Source organism: Centropristis striata, chromosome 9, assembly GCF_030273125.1.
Source record: "Centropristis striata isolate RG_2023a ecotype Rhode Island chromosome 9, C.striata_1.0, whole genome shotgun sequence".
Classification (NCBI taxonomy): Eukaryota; Metazoa; Chordata; class Actinopteri; order Perciformes; family Serranidae; genus Centropristis; species Centropristis striata.
Genome location: NC_081525.1, coordinates 18,746,010 through 18,767,120, shown reverse-complemented (window position 1 = coordinate 18,767,120; position 21,111 = coordinate 18,746,010). Strand labels below are relative to the sequence as shown.

Below are 21,111 nucleotides of genomic sequence, written 5' to 3'. Positions count from 1 at the left end.
ATGACCGAATACATTAATGTGAACTGGCGGTAAGTGTTTCTGAAATGTGTATTTTATTTTATACAGTCTATGAGTTAGATGTGTAGTTAGCAGTGGTGGAAGAAGTAATTTACGGAAGAGGATTGTGGCCAAGTAGGAGTAAAAAATAATGAGAGGAGGAATTTTCATTATGCAGTTCTAGAAAAAAGTCGAATCAACGGGAATAAAGTCGAGATGTCGAGAATGAAGTTGAAATACTGCATCGAGAAAAAAGTCGAAATGACGAGAATAAAGTAAACTTTGTGTAGTAACGCTAAAATCACCCGTACCACACTGTTAAATGACAGACAAGTAAAGTCCTGCATTCAAAACTTACTTAAGTAAATGTGCAAAAGTAACTACCTCAAAATTGTACTTAAGTACAGTATTTGGGTAAATGTACTTAGTTACATTCCACCACTGGTAGTTAGACACATCTATGTCTAATTACACTTCTGTCTATTTGTAATGTTAGAAGTATATAATATTATTGTGTTTATTTATTTAGCTGATAGGCTCTATATCAATGTATCAAGTGGAGATGACAGTAAACTCAATAGCTATATTTATGAATGAGTATGAGTGTTACTGCCCTCTTGTGGCAGACGTGAGGAACTGCTTCACGGTTAATTAGTTGGTAACGACTTCTGGTGAGTACTTAAAATAATGCAGTGACCAAACTGAAGCATGGCATGAATTAGCAATTAATTTACAATTATGAAATAATAGTAAAAATTTCTCCAGTGGTCTCAGTTAGAGATTACAAGTCAACTTTTATCATGTTAGCACAAATAACTTAGATTAATAATTAATACTTTGTTATCAAAATACTATATAGTTTTTCGTCACTCAAAAGTGTTTCTAAACAACAACATTACTATATGAGTCATATGAGCCTTCGAGTTGATTATTTATTGATTGACCTGAGTGTGTGTAACTGCCCTCTAGTGGTCAAGGTGAGGAAATGCAGCACATACACTTATCAAGCCAGCAATGATGCACACACTTAGCTATTCTGCTGAACATCTTCAATAGAAAATAGAAAATCAGATAGAAATGATCACGAAATAATCGCATTTTGAGAATAGGCATCAAATTAGACATAATGTCACCAGTGGAGACAATCAGAATAAAGCTTGGAGTGTTGAAGCAAACCATATTTGTACTTGAAATGGGTTAGAGCATTGGAGCACTGGTGCCACATCTAGATTTGTGCACTTTAAAGTTTGTGTTAAAGTGCAAGTAGTGATTTCGTCAAGTAAAGTATTCTTGGTCTCGGATACAAAGCTATCGTTAGCTACAGCTAGCTGCTGCGTCCATTAGCTAATGATTTTGTTTCATAGTAAAAGAGGAAGTTTTCTTATTTATTTATTGTTCTTTATGACATTTATGTTTTTGTGCAGCAGATCTTTTAATCAAAGACTATTTTTCATTGGTAGAGAATTAAAAAGAAACCTTGACCTTCATGAAAATACATACTGTCAAAGGCTAAAACTGGTTTTAAAAAAAATGGTTAAAAGCAAAACACAGTATTGATACAAATGTTTTGAAGGTACAGCAAGGGCTGAAAAATGGACATTTCAGTTATATTACATGGACAGACGCCTCATCTGCACTAATGATCTTTTCTGCTGATATTATAGCTGCAGCCTATCAGGTATGTCCTTCATGTAGTCCACCTGCTTTGTGTAAAGATAACACTGATCATTTTGGCAACACGGGCCCAATATGAAAAGAAAGTCTCTGGGGCATCCGGCAATATTTTTAAACACTATATATAGATAAATACTGTATGTTAGCCACACGTAAACATTATCTGTGATGGAAGGAATAGTGTTGTGGTGGGCACATCCAGTGTAAAAGACTGTTAGAAATTTTCCAGTACTATTCATACATAGATACAGATACTATTCATACATAGATCACAGCACAGATTCGTGTCTGTATGTTATAGAAGTCATCACTAAATAATGAAGTTATTTTTAATTGAAACTTTAGTATCAGTTATTAATAATTGGAGCATGGTGACGAGCAAGTAGAACTTTAGAGGATTACTGATTAGCTGGTGTGTGTGTGTGTGTGTGTGTGTGTGTGTGTGTGAGAGAGAGAGAGAGAGAGAGGGTGCAGCACAGATATTACAGTGGAAATTCCTTCCAAACGTATCACTGGCACTTAACTGTAATCAGTAGATTGATGAAGAACCAGAATAGCTCTGAGGGCACAAATTGTGATAGTGGCTCCGAAATAGACCAAGTGAGGCAGCGTGGTCCTCCACTGTCTTTGACCTTCTAACCCACTGCTTGTCTGTTGAGTTCAGTCTAACTCAGAAAGTTTAAAATTCTGTGGATCTGTGTTTTACTTGAATCTTTATCCATTTAAGCAGCACTGAACTTGACCAAACTTGATGCACCACAATGGATTTCTTTCAGCCGATACAATAACTAATAACACCTGCTCCTCATGGAGAATATGATTATACCATAGGATTATATGGGTTGGTTTGGTGACTCGTAAACCATATTTAAAGGTGCATACTGCCACCTAATGTATATGCTGCGCTTGTTAAGTCAATGACAGCAATTCAGCTTTGTATCATATGATGAAGTAAAAGGGCCACATTTAGAAAAAAATTAAAGATTAAAAGATGACATTGGGCAAGAGGTGGGGTGCACCCTGGACAGATCGCCAGACAACCATTCACACTGTCATTCACTCCTATGGATAATTTAGAGTCACCAATTAAACCTAAATTTGAATGAATCCACGCTGACACGGGGTGAACATGAAAACTCCACACAGAAGAATCACAGGCTGGAGTCAAACCGGCGACCCTCTTGCTAACCCTTCACCACCATGTAGCCTGGAATAATACATAATAATACACATTTCCCATTATTGGCCGATAACATATCAGCACAATATATATAAGTGGCATCTCAAGAACCTTTTTGGCAGCACTGGTCATTAGTCTTTGCTAAATCCTCCTAGTAAATAAGATAACTCAACATAGTTAAGACAGATAAGTGGGTGGTCTGGGGTCAACACATCCACTCAGCTGGACACTGTGGCAACACTCACAAGCTGCTGTCACATTCAGAGTCACTTTAGACGTCTTCACTAGACAAATCATAGCCCAGCCAGTAACGTATTCAGCAGGATGTTCGATATCTCTTCATTATCCAAACCTGTGGTGTTTCCAGTGGCCAGTGCACATTGAGAGCTTCTAAATGCTGCACGAACCCCCTTAATTGGCCTGTGAGTGCCTATTGTGGGTGTCTGGAGTCAAGTATTACAACTTGTGTTTTCCATGTTTAATAAATACTTGTTGTGTAAAAATGTCAGCATTGCCTTCTGTTCCCATGGACTACCTAACACTCTCTCTTCTTGCCAATATTCTGGCTGTGAAACCTGAGCCACGGGCCAAATATAACCCCACACAGTGAGCAGTTAGAGACCAGGACAGATGGGACAGCAGGCCACTGCAGAGGCAGTACGCAATTGGACCCTGAACCTGAGAGATCCTGCTGACTGTCCGACCAATAAGGCTGCTCTTCTGGAAAGAGACGCTTCTTTTTGGCTCTTTTTGATTCAATAAACAAGACAAACCTGGAAGCACAAAAGCAGGACAAAGCGTTTGGACAAATAGCCCACTGTAAGGTAAGTTTTCACTGTTTTTGTTGATACTCATAAGTATTGTATGGTTAGGTTCTTAACTGTTTATGAAGAGTATGATCTGAATCATTTAATGTAACAGTGCATGTGTTTTAAATGGTGTAGAGTATCAGTCTAATTCAAACATATGGCATTCACACCATGTTTTATTTAAGGACACGTTGATTCTTTCTCATTTTAAATAATTTATTTGCATTAAAAACAACAAACACTGTGAAAACGCATATACAAAATGCAGTAAATGTTTCCTAAACAGGGCCTATGAAATCTTGGAATAATATGAGTTAACAGCCTGTCAGTCAGTCTCAATGTTTCCACATTCATATTTAATCAGCACCTCACTGTTGTTTTTGTTCTCTGCAGATGAAAGAACATAGACAGAGACATGTTCTTTGCTTGTCTGTTTAATGCTTCAACCCAGCGACTGTCTGTCTGTGTGTCTGTGTGTCCAGTTATACCTAGTGAGTTTCAAGGACCTCTCTCCTCAGCTCGGGGTGGGTGGGATTGCACTGCTGTGAAACATAGCCCAGGGGATTAAAAATAACAACAGCTGGTCTTCAGGACGCCATGAGTGTCTCGCTGCGTCATACATGTGTCTTCACCAACAACTTCACAACATACTGTACGTGTAGAGTCAGCGTCTCGAGAGATACGAGCTTTTTAAATTCCATGTGCTTATAACCTAATTAACATCTGAGTAAAAATTAGAGACCAGTACATTATGTGTAAACTAGTATATAGGGATACATCAGGTGACTCGGGCTGTCTTGATATCAGATTGTGATAAAGACATCACAATATACTGTATATAGAAAATTTAGAGAGAGAGAAAACAATTATATTAGACAAATTAATCTTGTTTATCTGCATTTTGTCTCCTTTTTGGCAAATACATGACACTCAAAATAGTTGTAGTAAGTGTAGGGATGTGGAGAGAGATTCTGTAACCATAACGATACAAAAGGGGACAAAAAATAATACTTAATGTAGTGAAATGATGATCTGATAAACAAAAAATCAACAAAATTTAAGAGACACTGGATTATTATAATAAAATAAGACTTAATATATCTTTAGTCATCACAAAAGCTCAAGATACAGACAAGGGAGTTTACAAGATATAAAAACAGAATAAAAATGAGACGTATACATACATATTAAACATGCATTAAATATACCTTATATACTGCTATTTGGCATTTATTATTAATATTGCACATAGGGTTTTTTTTTCTTCCCTGAGAGTATATTGTTTTTTCAGATGCACACAACTTTATCCAGCAGTTAAATAGGTTGTTGTATGTACTAGTATGAGCAATAGATGAAAAAAATAATATATATATTATATATATATATATACATACATACATATGCAGAGGATATATATCAGTGGTGGAATGTAACTAAATACATTTACTCAAGTACTTGTACTTTACTTAAGTATTTCCATTTTCTGTAACTTTATACTTCTACTCCACTACATTTTAAGGCAAATATTGTTCTTTTTACTCCAGTACATTTAGCTAAAAGCTTTAGTTACTTTTCAGGTCGAGATTTAACATGAAAACATGATCAGTTTAAAATTAGACGTTTTTAAATTAAACATCATAACAGTATATGAAGTAGTTAAAATGAGCTACCTTAAGAAAATGAAAACGCTGCTTACATAAATGCATTAAAAAAGAATATTACAATAATGTATCTGGAATATATAAAACAGTTTGAGTGGGTCCATTGCATAACAAGTACTTTTACTTTTGATACTTTAAGTACATTTTGATGCTGATGCTTTTGTGCTTTTACTTAAGTAAGTTTGGAATGCAGGACTCTTACTTGTAGTGGAGGAATTTTAATGTAGTATTAGTACTTTTACTGAAGTAATGGATCTGAATACGTCTTCCACCTCTGATATTCACAGTATAGTATAAGGGGTTTAAAAGAGATATATAACAGAGAAAAATATATAGAAGATCTTTATATATGAGGTATGTTGTACAGCAAATATGTATTAGTATAAAGTGTTCTGATGATAAGTTTAAGTATAATAATATAAGTATGGTAATATTACAATAAAAGTACAAGTGTAATAATACAGTAAAATATTTAAAACTTTCTGTGGTTCGATCACGTTTTATCATTGTTTTTTAAATGATCATGGTTATTGTCAATACTGGTTGTATCACAACAACCCTAAATAAATGTGCTGTACATACTGTTAGTTGTTGTGCACATTTATTTTTGATTCTCTTGGTCTCTGTGCAGACACTCATCACTTGTTGACAAAATGGCATGGCCTTAGTTTGGAAAAAAGGTAATAGATAATTTATGGTATGAACACATGAACATCCATATGATTTTATGTATTAAAAAGATTTATATAGTTACATATATTTTCTGTATATTGTTGGATGTTGGATGGTCTTTTATAGATTGATGCAACTGCCTTACATAGAATGAGTATTTACATCCAAGCTGGATGGATCAGTCGATTTATTAATAATCCTCTGACAGAAAACATCCCAAACATCCCAAAAATATATATAATATATATAAAATATCACAACACACAAGTTTCAGACTCCTCCATTTCATATAGTTCTACATAAAATATATTTAAGATTTTTTTTCAAAAATGTTGGTCAGACAAAAGGAGAACAGTAGACAGTAATAACACAACAATATATATGTATTTATTTGCCATTTTATGGGGGATAAAAGTTACAGGAATACTCAAAAAACAATCTTCAGTCAAAACTGTCATTCAGCCTTAATCTCCATTAACATGGAGTAAAACACAAGTCATGTAGGTAGAACAAAGAGACAGAGTGATGGGGTTAAATGTCCTGACAGAAGCAAGGGCGAGGAAGAAATGCCAGTCATGTTCACTATGACCTCAGTGAAGGCCTTTGCTAATACCCACCAACTGCGTGCAGACAGCACTGGCCTGAGTCATCCTGCCAGCTATGGCTGCCACAGCCAATGTGCCTCTTTTGTGAAGTCTATATTTTAAGCTTGACTCCTCTTTTAGCTGCTTGTCATTTCCCTTTCTACTGACGCTTATCTCATGTACAGTATAAACTGTACCGTCTACCGTGTTAATGTGTGTAACTTGCTGGTGAATGACAGTTGATGTGTGTTTCAGGATGCAGGACGGGAGTTGGAATCAGCCACTCCCCATCTCTCAGCTGCTGAAGGACCCGGCAGGAGGCGGGACTTTGGAGGGCGATGGGGGTGTGTTTTCTGAGGCTTCCTCTGATGGGGAACTCTACCTGGACTCAGTGACAGAGCTGGATTCTGGAGATGGGGACTTTGCAGATCTTACTGCCTTCTTGAGTGCAGAGGAGATTAATCGTAGTCTGGACCTGGCCCTGGAGGCCTTTGGTGAAACTTTTGAATCTGGTGATCCAGGACCTTCTAAAGCTACATCCCAGGAGCAGGCTCTCCAACCGGTCCCCTCCCTCCCTGTGCCCCCCCAGACTACTGAAAACCTCACCATAAGCCCAAACCTGCAGCACCAGACCAAAACCCCCTGCCCAGATGACAGTGCAGCAATTGAAGTCTCTTCTAGTCAGAATGCCCCCCTCAGCAAACCCATACAGGTGTCCAGTGAGGCTCCAGCCTCTGTGGAGAAGGTGGTCCGCCACAAACCCATCCAACCAGTTTATAAGCAGGATAAACCCAGGCTGCTTCATGAGGGTCTGGAGCTGAATGATCGGGCAGGTTCGGCCACAGAGTTCTGTAGCCGAGCTGCCACGTTCATCGAGGAGCTGTCTTCCATCTTCAAAGGTTCTGCTCATTTGGAGCAGCAGGTGGAGGAGGACTCCTCCTCTCCTGACAGTGGCTATCTGACTCCAAGGAATCAGAGGCCAGTCCCTCAGGGCTCAGTCTCTGCTCCCTCTCTGCCACCATGCCAGCAAGAGGAGACGCAGCCAGCCATAAGCCTGGAGCCTCAGCCTGGAGGCCCAACAGGAGTGGCAGTTTCAGCAAGGTACCAGCACCCTGGAGCTCCAACCACACATGGACCGCTGTCTCCTCCATGCTTCATCCAGAAGCTGAAGAGTCAGGAGGTGGCAGAAGGAAGCCCCATCCGTCTGGAATGCCGAGTCATAGGAAACCCCCCGCCACTTGTCAGGTAATGTTTGGTCTTTGTGGTTGACAAAAAATCTGTATTATAAGTACTAGGTGGAACAATTTAAACCTATTAATTGTTTAATATTGCCAATATTTGAATGTACGCAGGGTAACTTAAAAACTGAGACATGTCTTCCTAGGACTTCCTTGGACTGACTTCTATGTTAAGGACTTGGTTATGGTTTTACTGTTGAAATCCAAAAGATGTGGCATTTATGCTCCCCAGTTCCCTCTTTTCTCTTCAGCGCAGTGTGCAACACTAGTTAACAATAGCTTAGATATAGAGTCCGCTAACGTCAACAAATACATAAAGTCCACGTAAGCTCAAAAAAGTTTACAGAGTGAAATAAAACAGGAATGTGATCAAAGCATCAGCAGGGGATTGGATTCGTGACTTTTGTTCGGTATTGGGGATCAAAGTGACCCTCAGCTGGCTTTCTTCCTATTAAAAAAAACGTAGTTAGCCTTTTTTTGTTTCCTGTTTCATTATACTAGCAAAATGCTATCTGAGTGGATATGCCATCTGGCTAGCTTGGCAAATTACTTCACCAGCTGACATAATCTATAATACTAATTTATGTATTATGACAAATGTTTTTGATTTTATCCAACAATAAATGATGTAATGTACAAAACAAAGGTGAACTAATGCTTGCTTTCTATTACAGTGATGCAAGGCAGGGGCAGCCAACTCGCTAACTTAGCTGTAGCCTAGGCTAAACTGAGGTTAGCCAGCTAGCTGCAACTTATACGCTCCATGCATCTGGCATTGGTTGCTTCATAATGTTAGCTGATGAAGTAATTTGTTAGTGTCATGGCTCAACATAATAAAACCTGAACATGATATCAACATGATTCAAGCTGTGTATCTTTAAGTTGCTGTTCTGGAGCTTTCAGTGGTATCACATGATCTTCCTCAACAGATGGTGTTTCCCCAGTTGTCATGGAAGTGAAGATATTAAATGTTCGTTTTCCTGACCACTTCATGGATTTCTCATCCATGTTGTTGTGAAAGGTTTCAGATTTGAGCTGAAACATATGGCTTAGTTGTGGGTGTTGGATTTCAAAGATACCTGCTGTTTTGTGATTATAATGTACCGCATTTTGTAGACATTAAACTCACACATTTAAAATTCTGTAGTATACAGTGACAGCAACATATCTTTCCATGAACAGCACCTCCGTTACTGTGGATTATCCAAAAAACAAAGGTTTTAATAGGAACTATTTCATTGTCCAATGACAACCGTTGACAGTGAACTTCGATTCGATTCGACTTTCGATTATCCAGAATAACTTGGACATTGTTTCTCATAGAATTGTCACAGACTATGGTTAGCAGACTAAACAAACAGGCTAAACTATGAGCAACATTTTCGCAAAAAAACTCAAACTCATTCTCATTAAACTGATAGAATAGCAGATATATAATGGGATCAAGATCATGATGGGGATGATTGAAATAAATGACTAGTGCTGTTATGATGATATCTAGCCATTTCCATGGTTTTCTTGATAATAACCAAAATCATTATCAATAAAACCATGGAAAATGGCTAGATCAGCTCTTAAAAGCTATTTTTGTTGTTATCATTATATTTGTCCAAACAAATGCACATTTAGTTATACCAGGTATTAAAATGAACAAGAAACTAAAGAAAACAGGGATGGTCTAATAATTTTTTCCATGACTGTATGTCTGTACCCATCTGGCTCTACTTAGTTGTTGGTTGTTTTTTGTTTTTTGCCTTTTCCTGAAAACTGCCTACTTTTCCTAGGAAGAAGTTAATTTATTTATCTGCTGAAGTAAAGTCATACACAGGTCAGGTAACATAAGTGGAAACTTCTGTACTGCTAACATTCAGAGTTTCAAGATATTGAATGAACATGATCCGAGAATGCGCTGAATGTGCTACAGTATATGAACAGACTTTTATATCAGAGTGTCGGTGATGTTGACCAGAGCAGGCATCAGGATTCAGCCTGGCTGACCTGCACGTTACAGATAAGGTGAGCTACATGGGAGGCCGCCAGGAGGTGAGAGTTACCCATGTGTTGACAAGCAGAGCACCTGGTTTCAGCTTTGCGGGGACTTCCACTCTGTGTCCATTGGTACCTGTGCCAGTTTAAACAGGGACACTGTCTAATTTATGCCTGGATGAACTGTTATTCCATTTGTGAGGACAGCTACCCTAGCCCCTGGTTATTTGCACCAGTTCATCAGCAAACTAAAAATACACTCCTCTCTTGTTTCTAGATATGTCAACCTCACAGCTCAGTCAACATGCTTGCTGTTTACTATAGACACATACCTGTACTCATTAAAGTTGCAATCTATTTGAATGTGATGATTTCAGGGCTGTAAGAATAGACTCTCTGCAGTGTATCTGTTCCTCTTTATAGTTTAGCTTTTATGGTGGAATTTCCAGACTGTCTATACTGATCACTTTTTAAACTACTATACCCTAATATTCAGAATAGGTCCTTTTTATTGTATTACTTCAATTAATCAGTATATTATTAGAAACCAATATGCCATTAGGTCTTACCTCGAATTTAAGTCAAAGTGCATGTAAGCAGTTAATGTCTTGCCTAAAGTAATAATACTGACCCCTCCAAAGGGTCCAATAAAGTTAAATAGGTTCACTTCCGTTAAGTTTTGAGCAAGCAATGTGTTTTTAGGTGTTTGTGTAATCAGAAGACATAAAGTCAGTGGCCCAGGAGGACGTGCATCTCCCCAGTAGGCTATAAGGGGCCTCCGCTGTGGCTGTATAAATAGTCTTCAGGCCAACAGGAGCCAGGCACAGGAATGCAGGCAATGCATTTTCAGTTACCAGGCTCCACATCTCCCCACACCTTCTTGGGGAATATGAAGGTAGTGTGTAGCATGTTTAAGCACAGGAAAAGAGGAGAGCCGACACACTGCGGCCATACTGACGTTATATAATAGAGAAAATGAATGGAGAGTGAAGTGGAAGTAAGAACTGTCCTTAAATATTTTGCTTTTGCTGCCCACTATTATTTCTAATTTAGCATACCTGACAAATGTTCCTTACAAAATGTGATCCTTATAAGAAAAATTAATTCTTGGTCGACCAACACTCAAGACAATTTTCTTAACTAATCAACTACTTGTTTTATTCAACAGATCTGTTAAACTGAGTTCCAACTAAAGAATCAACTAAAGAAATCTTAGTTGAGACCAAAACAACTGATAAGTCGACTAATAAACTAACAGCGGGCAGTCCTAATCTTAATGTTGTTCAAAGTGTTTTTACAGTATACAGTATTAACCAAATACAGATTTGTGAATCAGTATTTGTTGTTTGTTGGATTGTGTGTTTGGCTGCAGAGACGTGTACTCAGTATTGTCTGTGTGCAGTTAAAACAGTGCTGTCACTACCTGTGTTGGTTGTTGATTGTGGACACTAGATGGCAGCAAATTATATATTATTCAAAACAAACCTGAGCATCTTGTTGCAAATTATATAGATATAAAAGATATCCACATGGTGAAATCCTAAAAAGATAAAGTAGCAAACAGCATCTGAGATCTCATATTATCTTAAAACTCTAAGCCAATGCTTTCTCTGCTGCGACCCTAGTTGCATATGTTTGCATATGAATATAAAGTATAAATGAATACAGAATTTGATGCTACTGAGGACTATGTCCCTTAACTTAGCTAGATAATAAAGAAAAAAACACACTACACTGAATTTCTCGAGCCATAAAGACTACCACACATTCTTAGTATTTTTTTAATTTAAAATCACACATTTCACACTCATATGTCTAGGTTTCTTACATGTGTAGTTTCTTACTGACAAACCCCCAGGAAGCAAAGTGAATTAGTATGTCTGCTCAGCATAACTGCCTGTTATTTGTGCATAGCTGTGCCTAATCTTTCTTGCACATCTTTTTTTATTTGCAATTTTCTCATTTCAAACGTATCCTTGAAAGTTTGCACTTGCTTGTGTGTGTGTGTGTGTGTGTGTGTACAAGCATACGGATATGTGTGTGTTTCTCCTTTTTTTAAATACAAATTTTCAAAGGTTGAATTGAAATGGCTTATTTTATTTCTGATGATGAGCCCCTTTGATGCCAGTCCAACCAGCTGACACCTTCTCACCTCCTCGTTCACTCAGGCTAATGGGTTGGTGCTGAGCTGATGCCAGCATTTTGCACGGCCAGTGAAAGAGACATTCCTGGTGGTTGGGTGGTTGGGTGCTGGGCGCGGTCTCCCGTGGTCAGCCACAATTTGTCTCGGCCGGAGAGTCTTATGGTGCTGAGCGCCTGGTATTCTTCTGTACATCCTCAAGCTCCTCACACACAATGTTTTATGCAACGCTCTGCTTATAATGATGCATCTCTGATATTGGGATGCGTGTGTTCTATCCTTGTGGGAACCACTTTGTGCATTTTTGCAGCCTGAGATCATTTTGGCCTTTCTTTACATCTTCAAGGGGCTAGTTTTGGGTTAAGATTAGCTGTTGGCATGAAAGAAGAGGAGAATGTATGCAGTCAGTGTCAGACCCTTGTGTGTGTGTGTTTGTGTTGTCAAAGAGAGCATTTCTAAACAAAATTGATGGTGTGTGGTCTGGTTGTGCAGAACACCAAACACGCTGCGGGTGCTTGATGACTGATTTCTCACTATTTTACTGCATTGCAAAGCAGACTGAGAAAATCCATCTCCAATTGTGGCATGCTCAGCATGCTATTTTAGGCATTTTGTCTGATGCTCTTCCATGTCATTACACTAACTGCCTGCTGTGCAAACAAGGCATTTCAAGACTTGACTGTGAGTTGAATGAAGAGAGATGGGCAGTTATGTTAGAGAGCAGCCTCGGGTTCTTGGTTTCGGCCGTATACACAAAACCACAGGGGAAATGTTTGGAAGATGAGAGGCTGCCGATGACTTTTGCCATGAAACCTACATAAGGCGGCGTCTCCAACATCATTCCATAGATTAATGATGGAATTTGTTGTAAAATATAAACTATGATCCTTGTTTAAATTCAAACATGGTACCCCACTTGAGCTGATATTGATGTGCAGGATCATAGATGGCAGCAGGGACACAGAAATAAAAGGACACAAACACACAACATGTTATCTAAGTATTTATTCTGCAAATTGTCTTTGTCTGGGCAACTCTTATTAAGTGATCATAGTTTAACCAATATGTAGCAGGTATACTCTTATCTGTAGATAACCCACACAATTGTGAGCCAGGAGGTGGAGCTTATTATGAACAATATTGCCTTGTTTTGTTAGTTAGCGACATCTAGTGGCCGTAGTTATTCTGACAGTATAGGAGAAAAGGCAGAAGAAAAGCCAGAGAAAGGCCGTTAAGGGTGGTTGAGTCAACAAACAAAGGACTTTGATCCAAGACCACCGTTTGTGTCCTGTTGGAATCTAAAAGTGCCCGTTGTTATTTAAAGTAAACCTGTGAACTTCTCGCATAGATACGTCACCTTCTAAGTCAACGACTTTACTGCATCCAGTAGTTACAAACGGAAATATTAATGAGAACGCCTGATCTTTTTCCTAACCGTAACCAAGTAGTTTTTGCACCTAAACTTAACCAAGTATTTCCATTTCACGATGTTAACCATGTGTTCAAAACAACGACTGCACAACCATTTCACAAAGTTAAACTAAATGACCATATTTAATAAGACATACGAACTCCTTAAGGAAGACTGCTTTGTCTTGTTACAAAATATACAAAAAGCTTTTCCTTTAACAAACATGGTTCAGTCCTGGTGACTAAACCACTGGTGACCAACAAATTGTGGAATAATTCCTCCTTCTACAGCCAGAAGGGCCAAATCACTCTAATCTGAGGCTACAGGAAATGCCTTGTGTCACCTCCTGTTATTTACCTCCTCATACTTTATACCACATGCTACCTTATGTCTTATAATCATAGTTCCAGCATTTTCTGACAGATTCCACCCCTGTTCTTATTTTACCCTCTTAGCAGACAGACAGACGGACAGACAGACAGACAGACAGACAGGCAGACATCAAGGACCATTGAGATGCCAGATAATCAAAAAAGTTCCAGTTTATATGTTAAGAAATATACATGTTAAGGAAATAAAAAAGATTATTATTATTTCTTATGGGTTCTGTGTCTTGTTTAGGCTCCAGTTTTGGTTCCCTAGATGGTTTCTTATTTCTTTCTTGCCAACTTTTGGTCCTTTTGCACTAAAGTAAGGGAAAGACATGAGTTTGGCATACAGTGCCAGCCTTTCGGTTCAGAGGTAGTTACTCCACCAGCTAACAGTTACAGTAGCCCTTCCTCCTACATTTTGTGAAACAGACTTTAGTATGAGGTCATAGCAGGTGACCCACTGCTGACTCATGACGTAGCCTGACTGTAATGCTGACTGTTTGGCCTGTTTCAGGAAAGCCATAATTTTAAATTCTCCCTCATGGGCTCATTTGATCTCAGCAGGAGGAGGGGAAAGGAAAAAGCACTGGTATGTTTATACCTGCTTTTTTCGAATTCTGCGAGCATGATGTCATTTCATTTTTAAGCTCCAAATAATGAGGGAGCCTGGAATGACTGTGGGGGTGCACTCGTTCTTCAAATTAATACTATATGGGGACTATTTGACATAAACTTAACATTCCTGAAGCATAAAAACATTCACACAAAGTTTAACTACAGATTCTGTATGGAGATTTTACAAGTTGCTGTGAGGTAGTCAGTTTGACGTATTACTTAGTTCTCACCATGCTGATAACTGAACCGTGTTCATGATGGTGTGTGTACAAAGATGTGTTAAAGGCTCAGTATATTCGAGCTTGTTCACTGCAGGCCGCCAAAGAATTTCAGGAGGTGACCATAAATAGACAAAGCAACTTTAATGTAACATACATGACACTGGAGAGACTATACAGCTTTGCACCACTACTACGTCACTATCAAATCTGGCCTGATGCAGACTGTACACATGAATGCATCACAATATGCACTGTAAAACACTCAGATAGACACATGTCCTCGCTATTCCTCAGTGGTACGTTAATGGGAGTTGTGACGAATGGAGCTGTCCTGTCTGAGCCTCGGCGGTGGCCCCTGGCCCTCTCCTGGCCTGGAGACAGAGTGTGAAGTTTCACCTAACGAGGTGAGACTTTTCCTTCTCCTTTCCTGGCCTTGGAGTCGGGACCTTGACCCCTCATCACATACAGTAACAAAATTCACACTAATCCACTTATCCTATTTGTAAAACTATTTTACATGTGCTTGCTTCCACCATGGACATACACATTTTACAAGATAGCGCTGGCCACCAGGTTTAAATTGTGATTTATGTGTTTTCTATCGTTATTATATTTACTAATCTTGAGCAGTCAATTTTAGACATTAAAGTACCTTAAATACAAATTTGAGGAACTTGTTCTTTACCCTTGTCTTTTGATTCCCCTTTCTACTTCCACTGCCCTACATCTCAGATGGAGATATTGTAGTTTTTACAGTGCTATATTTATTTAATGATTTTAGTTACTTTACAGTTTAAGATGTATGCACACAATAGAAAGTATTCCATTCTAACTATTTTCAGATTTTTTTCCCAAATCATAAGTAATGTTTCAAAAATGAGTTCCACCTCAACCACTTACAACAGTAAAATCCATGAATGCATGAGCAACAGTAATCTAATGATATGATAAATAATAGTAAAAGGCTGTACTAACTACCTTCCCTTTTTAATACTTTAATTACATTTTCCTGATTTTATTAGCATACTTAAGTAACGTTTTCAAAGCAGCAATAATATTTTCACAGTGTGGAATTAGTACTTCTACTCAAGTAAAACCTCTAATGTTGGCTTTTTGCTTGGACGACACACAGCCAAAAAGATTTTGGGCTCATTGACAGCACCATGTTGAAATCACATTTAGTGCTTAGTGGGTGAGTCTTGTAGACCGTGAAAAAGGATTTGCCACTGCTTCTTTTTTATGTCCTAAAACATGTTATTTAGACTTACTCTTTTTGACACAATAAAAGAAGGAATGTTTTCATTCTACCTGTTATATCTGGCTAACCCAGATCATTACTAACTTAAGCAATCAGACAAGAAAGGGTTATATGAGAAAGGAAGTAGTGTAAGAGTAGAGCAAAATGAGATTTGTAGAGAGTTATATAAATGGATCAGTGACAGTTGAAGAAGTGGAATACCAGATTTAATATGAAGCATGTCTGTTGCGGACAAAGGCAGCAGTCATGCACGGCAAGAGGATGGTAATCTAAGACAAGTTCAACAGGAGGATGGGCAGAGGACACTCCATAAATCTTGACTCTGTACTAAAGCCTCTGCTCCACACTGACTGTCAGCAGGCCTCATTGGCAAACATGCACACACTATTGCTGGGGTTGGTCACCATTAACCAACTCCAGCGAGCCTTGCATGGTCAGTGACACATGAGCGCTCAGACTACTTTCAGTCAGATCACAGCAGCTCAACTTACTTGGGCCTCACAACAAATATGAGACCAAAAGCTTCAGTATTTCAAGAACAGGGCTCTGAAAGGTTGGACAGCTACACATTTGTTCAAGTGGACAAGGCATCATAGATCTGCTAATGCTCCTCTGAGGTAGTGGTTCCAAACCTTTTTGGTCTGAGGTATCCATACAGCTCTGTAAAGTCAACTTGTGTGCCCATTCAGCCAATATGCGTTCCAAATGTTCCAAAATCCATATTAGGTTGTTTTGGTCATCCATTTTACTGCTTCTACTATTACTTGGAGTGAAGCTGAATGTTTCAACTGTTTATCCATTATTTTAAGATAACTATTTCAACAGTTTTTCTATAACTTGAAACCAGAGGTGGAATGTAACTAAGTACATTTACTCTCTATTTGCTGATACTTTTGTACTTTTACTTAAGTAAAATATGAATGCAGGACTTTAACTTGTAGTGGACTAATTTCAAAGTGTGATATTTTTACTTACTATTACTTAAGAGATCTGAATAATACTGCTTGAAGCTAGCTGCTTTAACCAATAATCCATTTCTTTTAGCTAACCATTTCAGCCGCTAATAAGTCCATGCTCACTAGTTAACCGGTTTATCCATTACTTTTAGCTCAGTATTTCAAGCGTTTATTCATTAATTTGATTCTACATTGCGTATAGCTAACCATTTTAGCCACTTATTTAATACTCCAAGCTTACTAGTTCAACTGTTTATCCAACTGTAAAAAATGATCCATTTCTTTTAGCTAACCATTTTAGCCGCTTATCCAATAGTCCCTGCAAACTAGTTAACCGGTTTAACCATTACTTTTAGGTAAGTATTTCAAGCGTTTATCCATTAATTTAAGCTTACATTGCATACAACTAACCATGTTAGCCACTTATTTAATAGTCCAAGCTTACTAGTTCAACTGTTTATCCAATACTATAAGCCAGTCTTTTTTACTTTTAGCTAACCATTTAGCTAGCCACTTATCCAAAATTTAAACTAATTATTTCAATCATGTATCCATGACTTTTATGCTGCCTTTAAATGTGTTCGTGTTTACTGTGATTAAGAGAAGAGTCCATATTATCCTCTGGTATTCATGACCTGGGAAATGGATATTTTCTGAAAGCGAGTCTTAAACAGGATATCCAGTTTCATATTTGTGAGCTCATTAGATTAGATATTAGATAACTATTAAAAACATTTTTCGTGTATTTTTTGTTTGTTTGTTTTTTGTTTTTTACTGTTTCTTGAATACTTTTTGCTTAGAACTTTTAAGTCATTACTTTTTAGTTCCTTGTTTAAACTTCTAATTAGTTTTCATACACTTTTACATTACTGCAACATGTGTTGTTCTGATGTTACTGCTTACTTAATATGTGGTTATATTGTTTTAATCAAACCGAGTTCCATTTTCCAAATTAGTTAAGCTACAATCCTTCATGTCCCTCCAACAGCAGAGGTACAAGCACCCCTGTTGGGAATCACTGCCTTGAGTTCTGTCTGTCTCTGTTCTCAGTTAAGGTTTGTAGTTTTGAGTCATCCGGGCCTCAGGGTCTGTTCCACAGCTGGGCTGTGAACAGTAAGCACTGGGTTACATTCCTCTGTTCACCTGTTAAATGACTCTCTGCTATTCATCATGCTTGATAAGACATGGCCATTAGATTCAGCTTACAGTAATCTGCCTTTTGATGAGATATTTTAGGTTGTTATTTTTCCTGCATGTTGGATTCCTGCGAGGCTGCCAAAGAGCTGCGTTTGATGTTGAGCCCGATTCAATTACGTATCTTTGACAATATTGAAGTGGTGGAATTTAGTGTGTGCTGTTGTATGTGTTTGAGTCCGCATAGAAATAGCAGCAGACTCTCATGGTGTGTAAAACAGTAAAATGAGCGTACATGTGTTGTGCAAAAAGCAGAGTCTGTGCAGGGATGCTTGTTTTACGAGTATGGAGAGGTCAAATGGGACTCATAAAAACAAGCTCAACTCTTCCTTCCCATATGCATGTGACGGGATAACAGCTGGGTGAATGTTAAACTGTCTTACACAGAAACTCAAGATATGCATCTTTGTTCCTCAATGTTTGTCTTTTGCATATCATAAATATCCCTGCCAGTTCAATGCTGAGGCTCTTGATATCATGGGGAGAGACAGTAGAAGTGGGGGGTCTGCAGTATTCGATTTCATTCGGGGGGAAACGGGAGGAGGAAGAGAAGAAGATGCTCCATGTCTGGCTCATGTGTGTCAGATCAGACCTCAGATCTTTAAGTCCATAAATTCAGAGTGTGGAGGAGAGGTTACAGAGTTCAATCCCTGACTACAGCAACTTCAGCCTGTTGGCTCAATAGCTATTAATCTCCTCCAGCAGTATTTTGTTGGCAGTAGTCTCACAATAATTACTTATTTTCAGTCTTTGACACAGCAGAATTATAGGATGATACTGGGTTCAGTACTGTCTAATGTGCATCCAGTTTGTGAAGTATCTTATCAGTGTGTTGCTCCACCCTTAAAGACGACATCAGTCTCTCAAACCTTTGGCTCTAGAACTGCAAATATTCAAGGATACTGACATTGAGGTACACTACTCACCCACACACCAGGAGAGGGGGTCTGGCTGTATTGGAAGCAGACATTTTTGTGTGCTTGTGTGTTTGCATGTTTGTGGCAAGGTCGTGGGTGGCTAGTGGATCATGCACATTTTTTTTCCTGGTATATTTACTTGTCTGGGTTCACAGATGGTCAGACGTATACTGCTTCCTCTGTATATAACACAGGACCTGTGTAAATAACAGGATGTCAGCTTAACAGGACAGAGCAAAACTATCAAAAAGAGTAAAAATTGTTATCATAAGAGTTACTCTTTGAAAGGTATAGAGGTACAGTAGGACATGACGCAGAGCGTAACCACACATGTGACCACAAATCTGCTCCGTGTGGTTCAACTGTTGCATTAACTCCATCTAATTGTTGTTCCCAGAAAGTTATGATACATACCTTAATTTAGCGCTGACATAGACTGCTACGTGGTTTGTCTCCAGTGGTTTGTAATTACTTGGTATGATGATCGATGACTGTGGATGTGGAAGGAATAATACGTTTGAAAATTGATGAAATCTGAAGCGCAGGATAGGATGTAAACCTCCCTGTTCAGTATATGTGAACATATGTAGAAACTAGGGGTGCACCGATTGCAATTTTCTGGCTAATCACCGATCACTGTACACAATATTTAAAAAGCCTGACCTGCCAATTCCGATTTTGGCCGATACCGATTTTTTTATAACTCACAGCATACACCTTCAATGTTTGAATCTTATTTTATTGAAAAACAGTAACACAGCAGTATTTTCTCTTTAACAAATAAAGGAAATCAAAATGTCTGAGGTAGTTAATAAAATATTGAACTTAAAATAAATAGCAACAATTTACAGGACAAACTAACTGCAACCATAAATAAAGTGTCCTGAGTCTTTGGTTTCGTTATAGTACAACATACATACAACTAGGGATGGGCATCGATTTTCGATTATTCGAATAGACATTACATCATAAAAAATCGAATAGTTCATCATATCTGGAAGAAAAAAAAAGTTATATTACTGGCAGGGCAGGAAGGGCCATGGCCCTTGTGCCCTCGCAATTTGGCCTCGTGCCCTTGAAAAAAATATCTGCCCTGAGGCCATTGAGGCCTAGCTGTTTCTCCCCTCTGGCTGGCTACTCCATGTCCTCCTGGAAAGCATGTTGACAGCAATTAGAAATGACACAGTAGGATAACAAAGATTTTATAATACGGTATCTCCCGACTGTGAAAAATGTTATGTGAGGTGATTGCTCTCATTTAGCACAAGATTGATGCATTTTACTTTACAAGGAGATGTTTCTTTACCTGCTTGACTGTTTCGACTGAGACTCCAATCTTCCTCAGAAGTGTCATTACTAGTCCTTAAATTCAATTTATTATGGACTTAAAATCATTGTTTTATTTTATGGCCTTGGTGCCCTGGCTTTTGGCCTTTGTACCCTCAAAAAATTAACGACACAAAAGGCCAAGTGGCCTTGCCCCTAAAATGACGAAATTCCAGGCCTGATTACTGGTGCCTTCCGCACGGGGGCAGCGTAGCATTTGATGATACAGTGTGGCGGGCTAGATGCCAAGCTGTTGAAGAACAAACAAACAAGAGAGAGGGGGAGAGGGTTTTCAGAGTGTCCGGTGCCTGTTGTAAACAAACTAAGATCACTAAGTGAACACCTCCTGCAGTAGGACTTAACTGCCGTTAATGGCGGCTCTTCTTAACGAGCCGGCTGAGGGGAAAATGTACGTGGTTAGGCTTAGAAAAAGAATGAAAGGTAACGGAGTAATGTAGGCGACATAAAGTGTGACATAGAAATGCTTACAGCCTCTGGTCGTGTTTTTCAATGCTCTCGCAAACTCTTTTAATAAATAATTTATTAGGCTACGTATTCGCTAGCTTGCCAAAACCGCTGGTTAGCTTGTTGGAGATCATCTTAAGGATAACAGCTGTGACATTCAAGTCATGCGACCGCGTTGTAGTTTGCGATAGCATGACATTAGCTTTTACTTATGTCAGCTGCAATAATGATTCAAATACAATAAAAGTGGTGTTCATTGGTGAAGATTATGCTGCTGAACAAAATGTGTAAGCATCAGAAACATGTGTTTGCCACAGAGCTTATTTTCTGCAGTGATTTAAAATCCCATGCAAAAATCCCATAGGTGAATTCTCAGTAGACCCCATGGCGATGCTACTTGCGGGTTGGCCTACAAAAATACATAATTTTGTTTGCT

The 21,111-nt window shown here is 38.5% G+C and overlaps 1 protein-coding gene across 1 annotated transcript in view; it reads left to right on the top strand.

Moving 5' to 3' along the window:
* The first annotated feature begins 3,318 nt into the window (after positions 1-3,318).
* Positions 3,319-21,111, top strand: part of palld (palladin, cytoskeletal associated protein) — a 72,280-nt gene continuing 54,487 nt past the window's right edge. Inside the window, exons 1-2 of the mRNA XM_059340677.1 lie at positions 3,319-3,675; positions 6,833-7,822. Coding sequence (XP_059196660.1) covers positions 6,834-7,822 — 989 coding nt within the window. The 5' untranslated portion in view covers positions 3,319-3,675; position 6,833. The remainder of the gene's footprint in view (positions 3,676-6,832; positions 7,823-21,111) is intronic.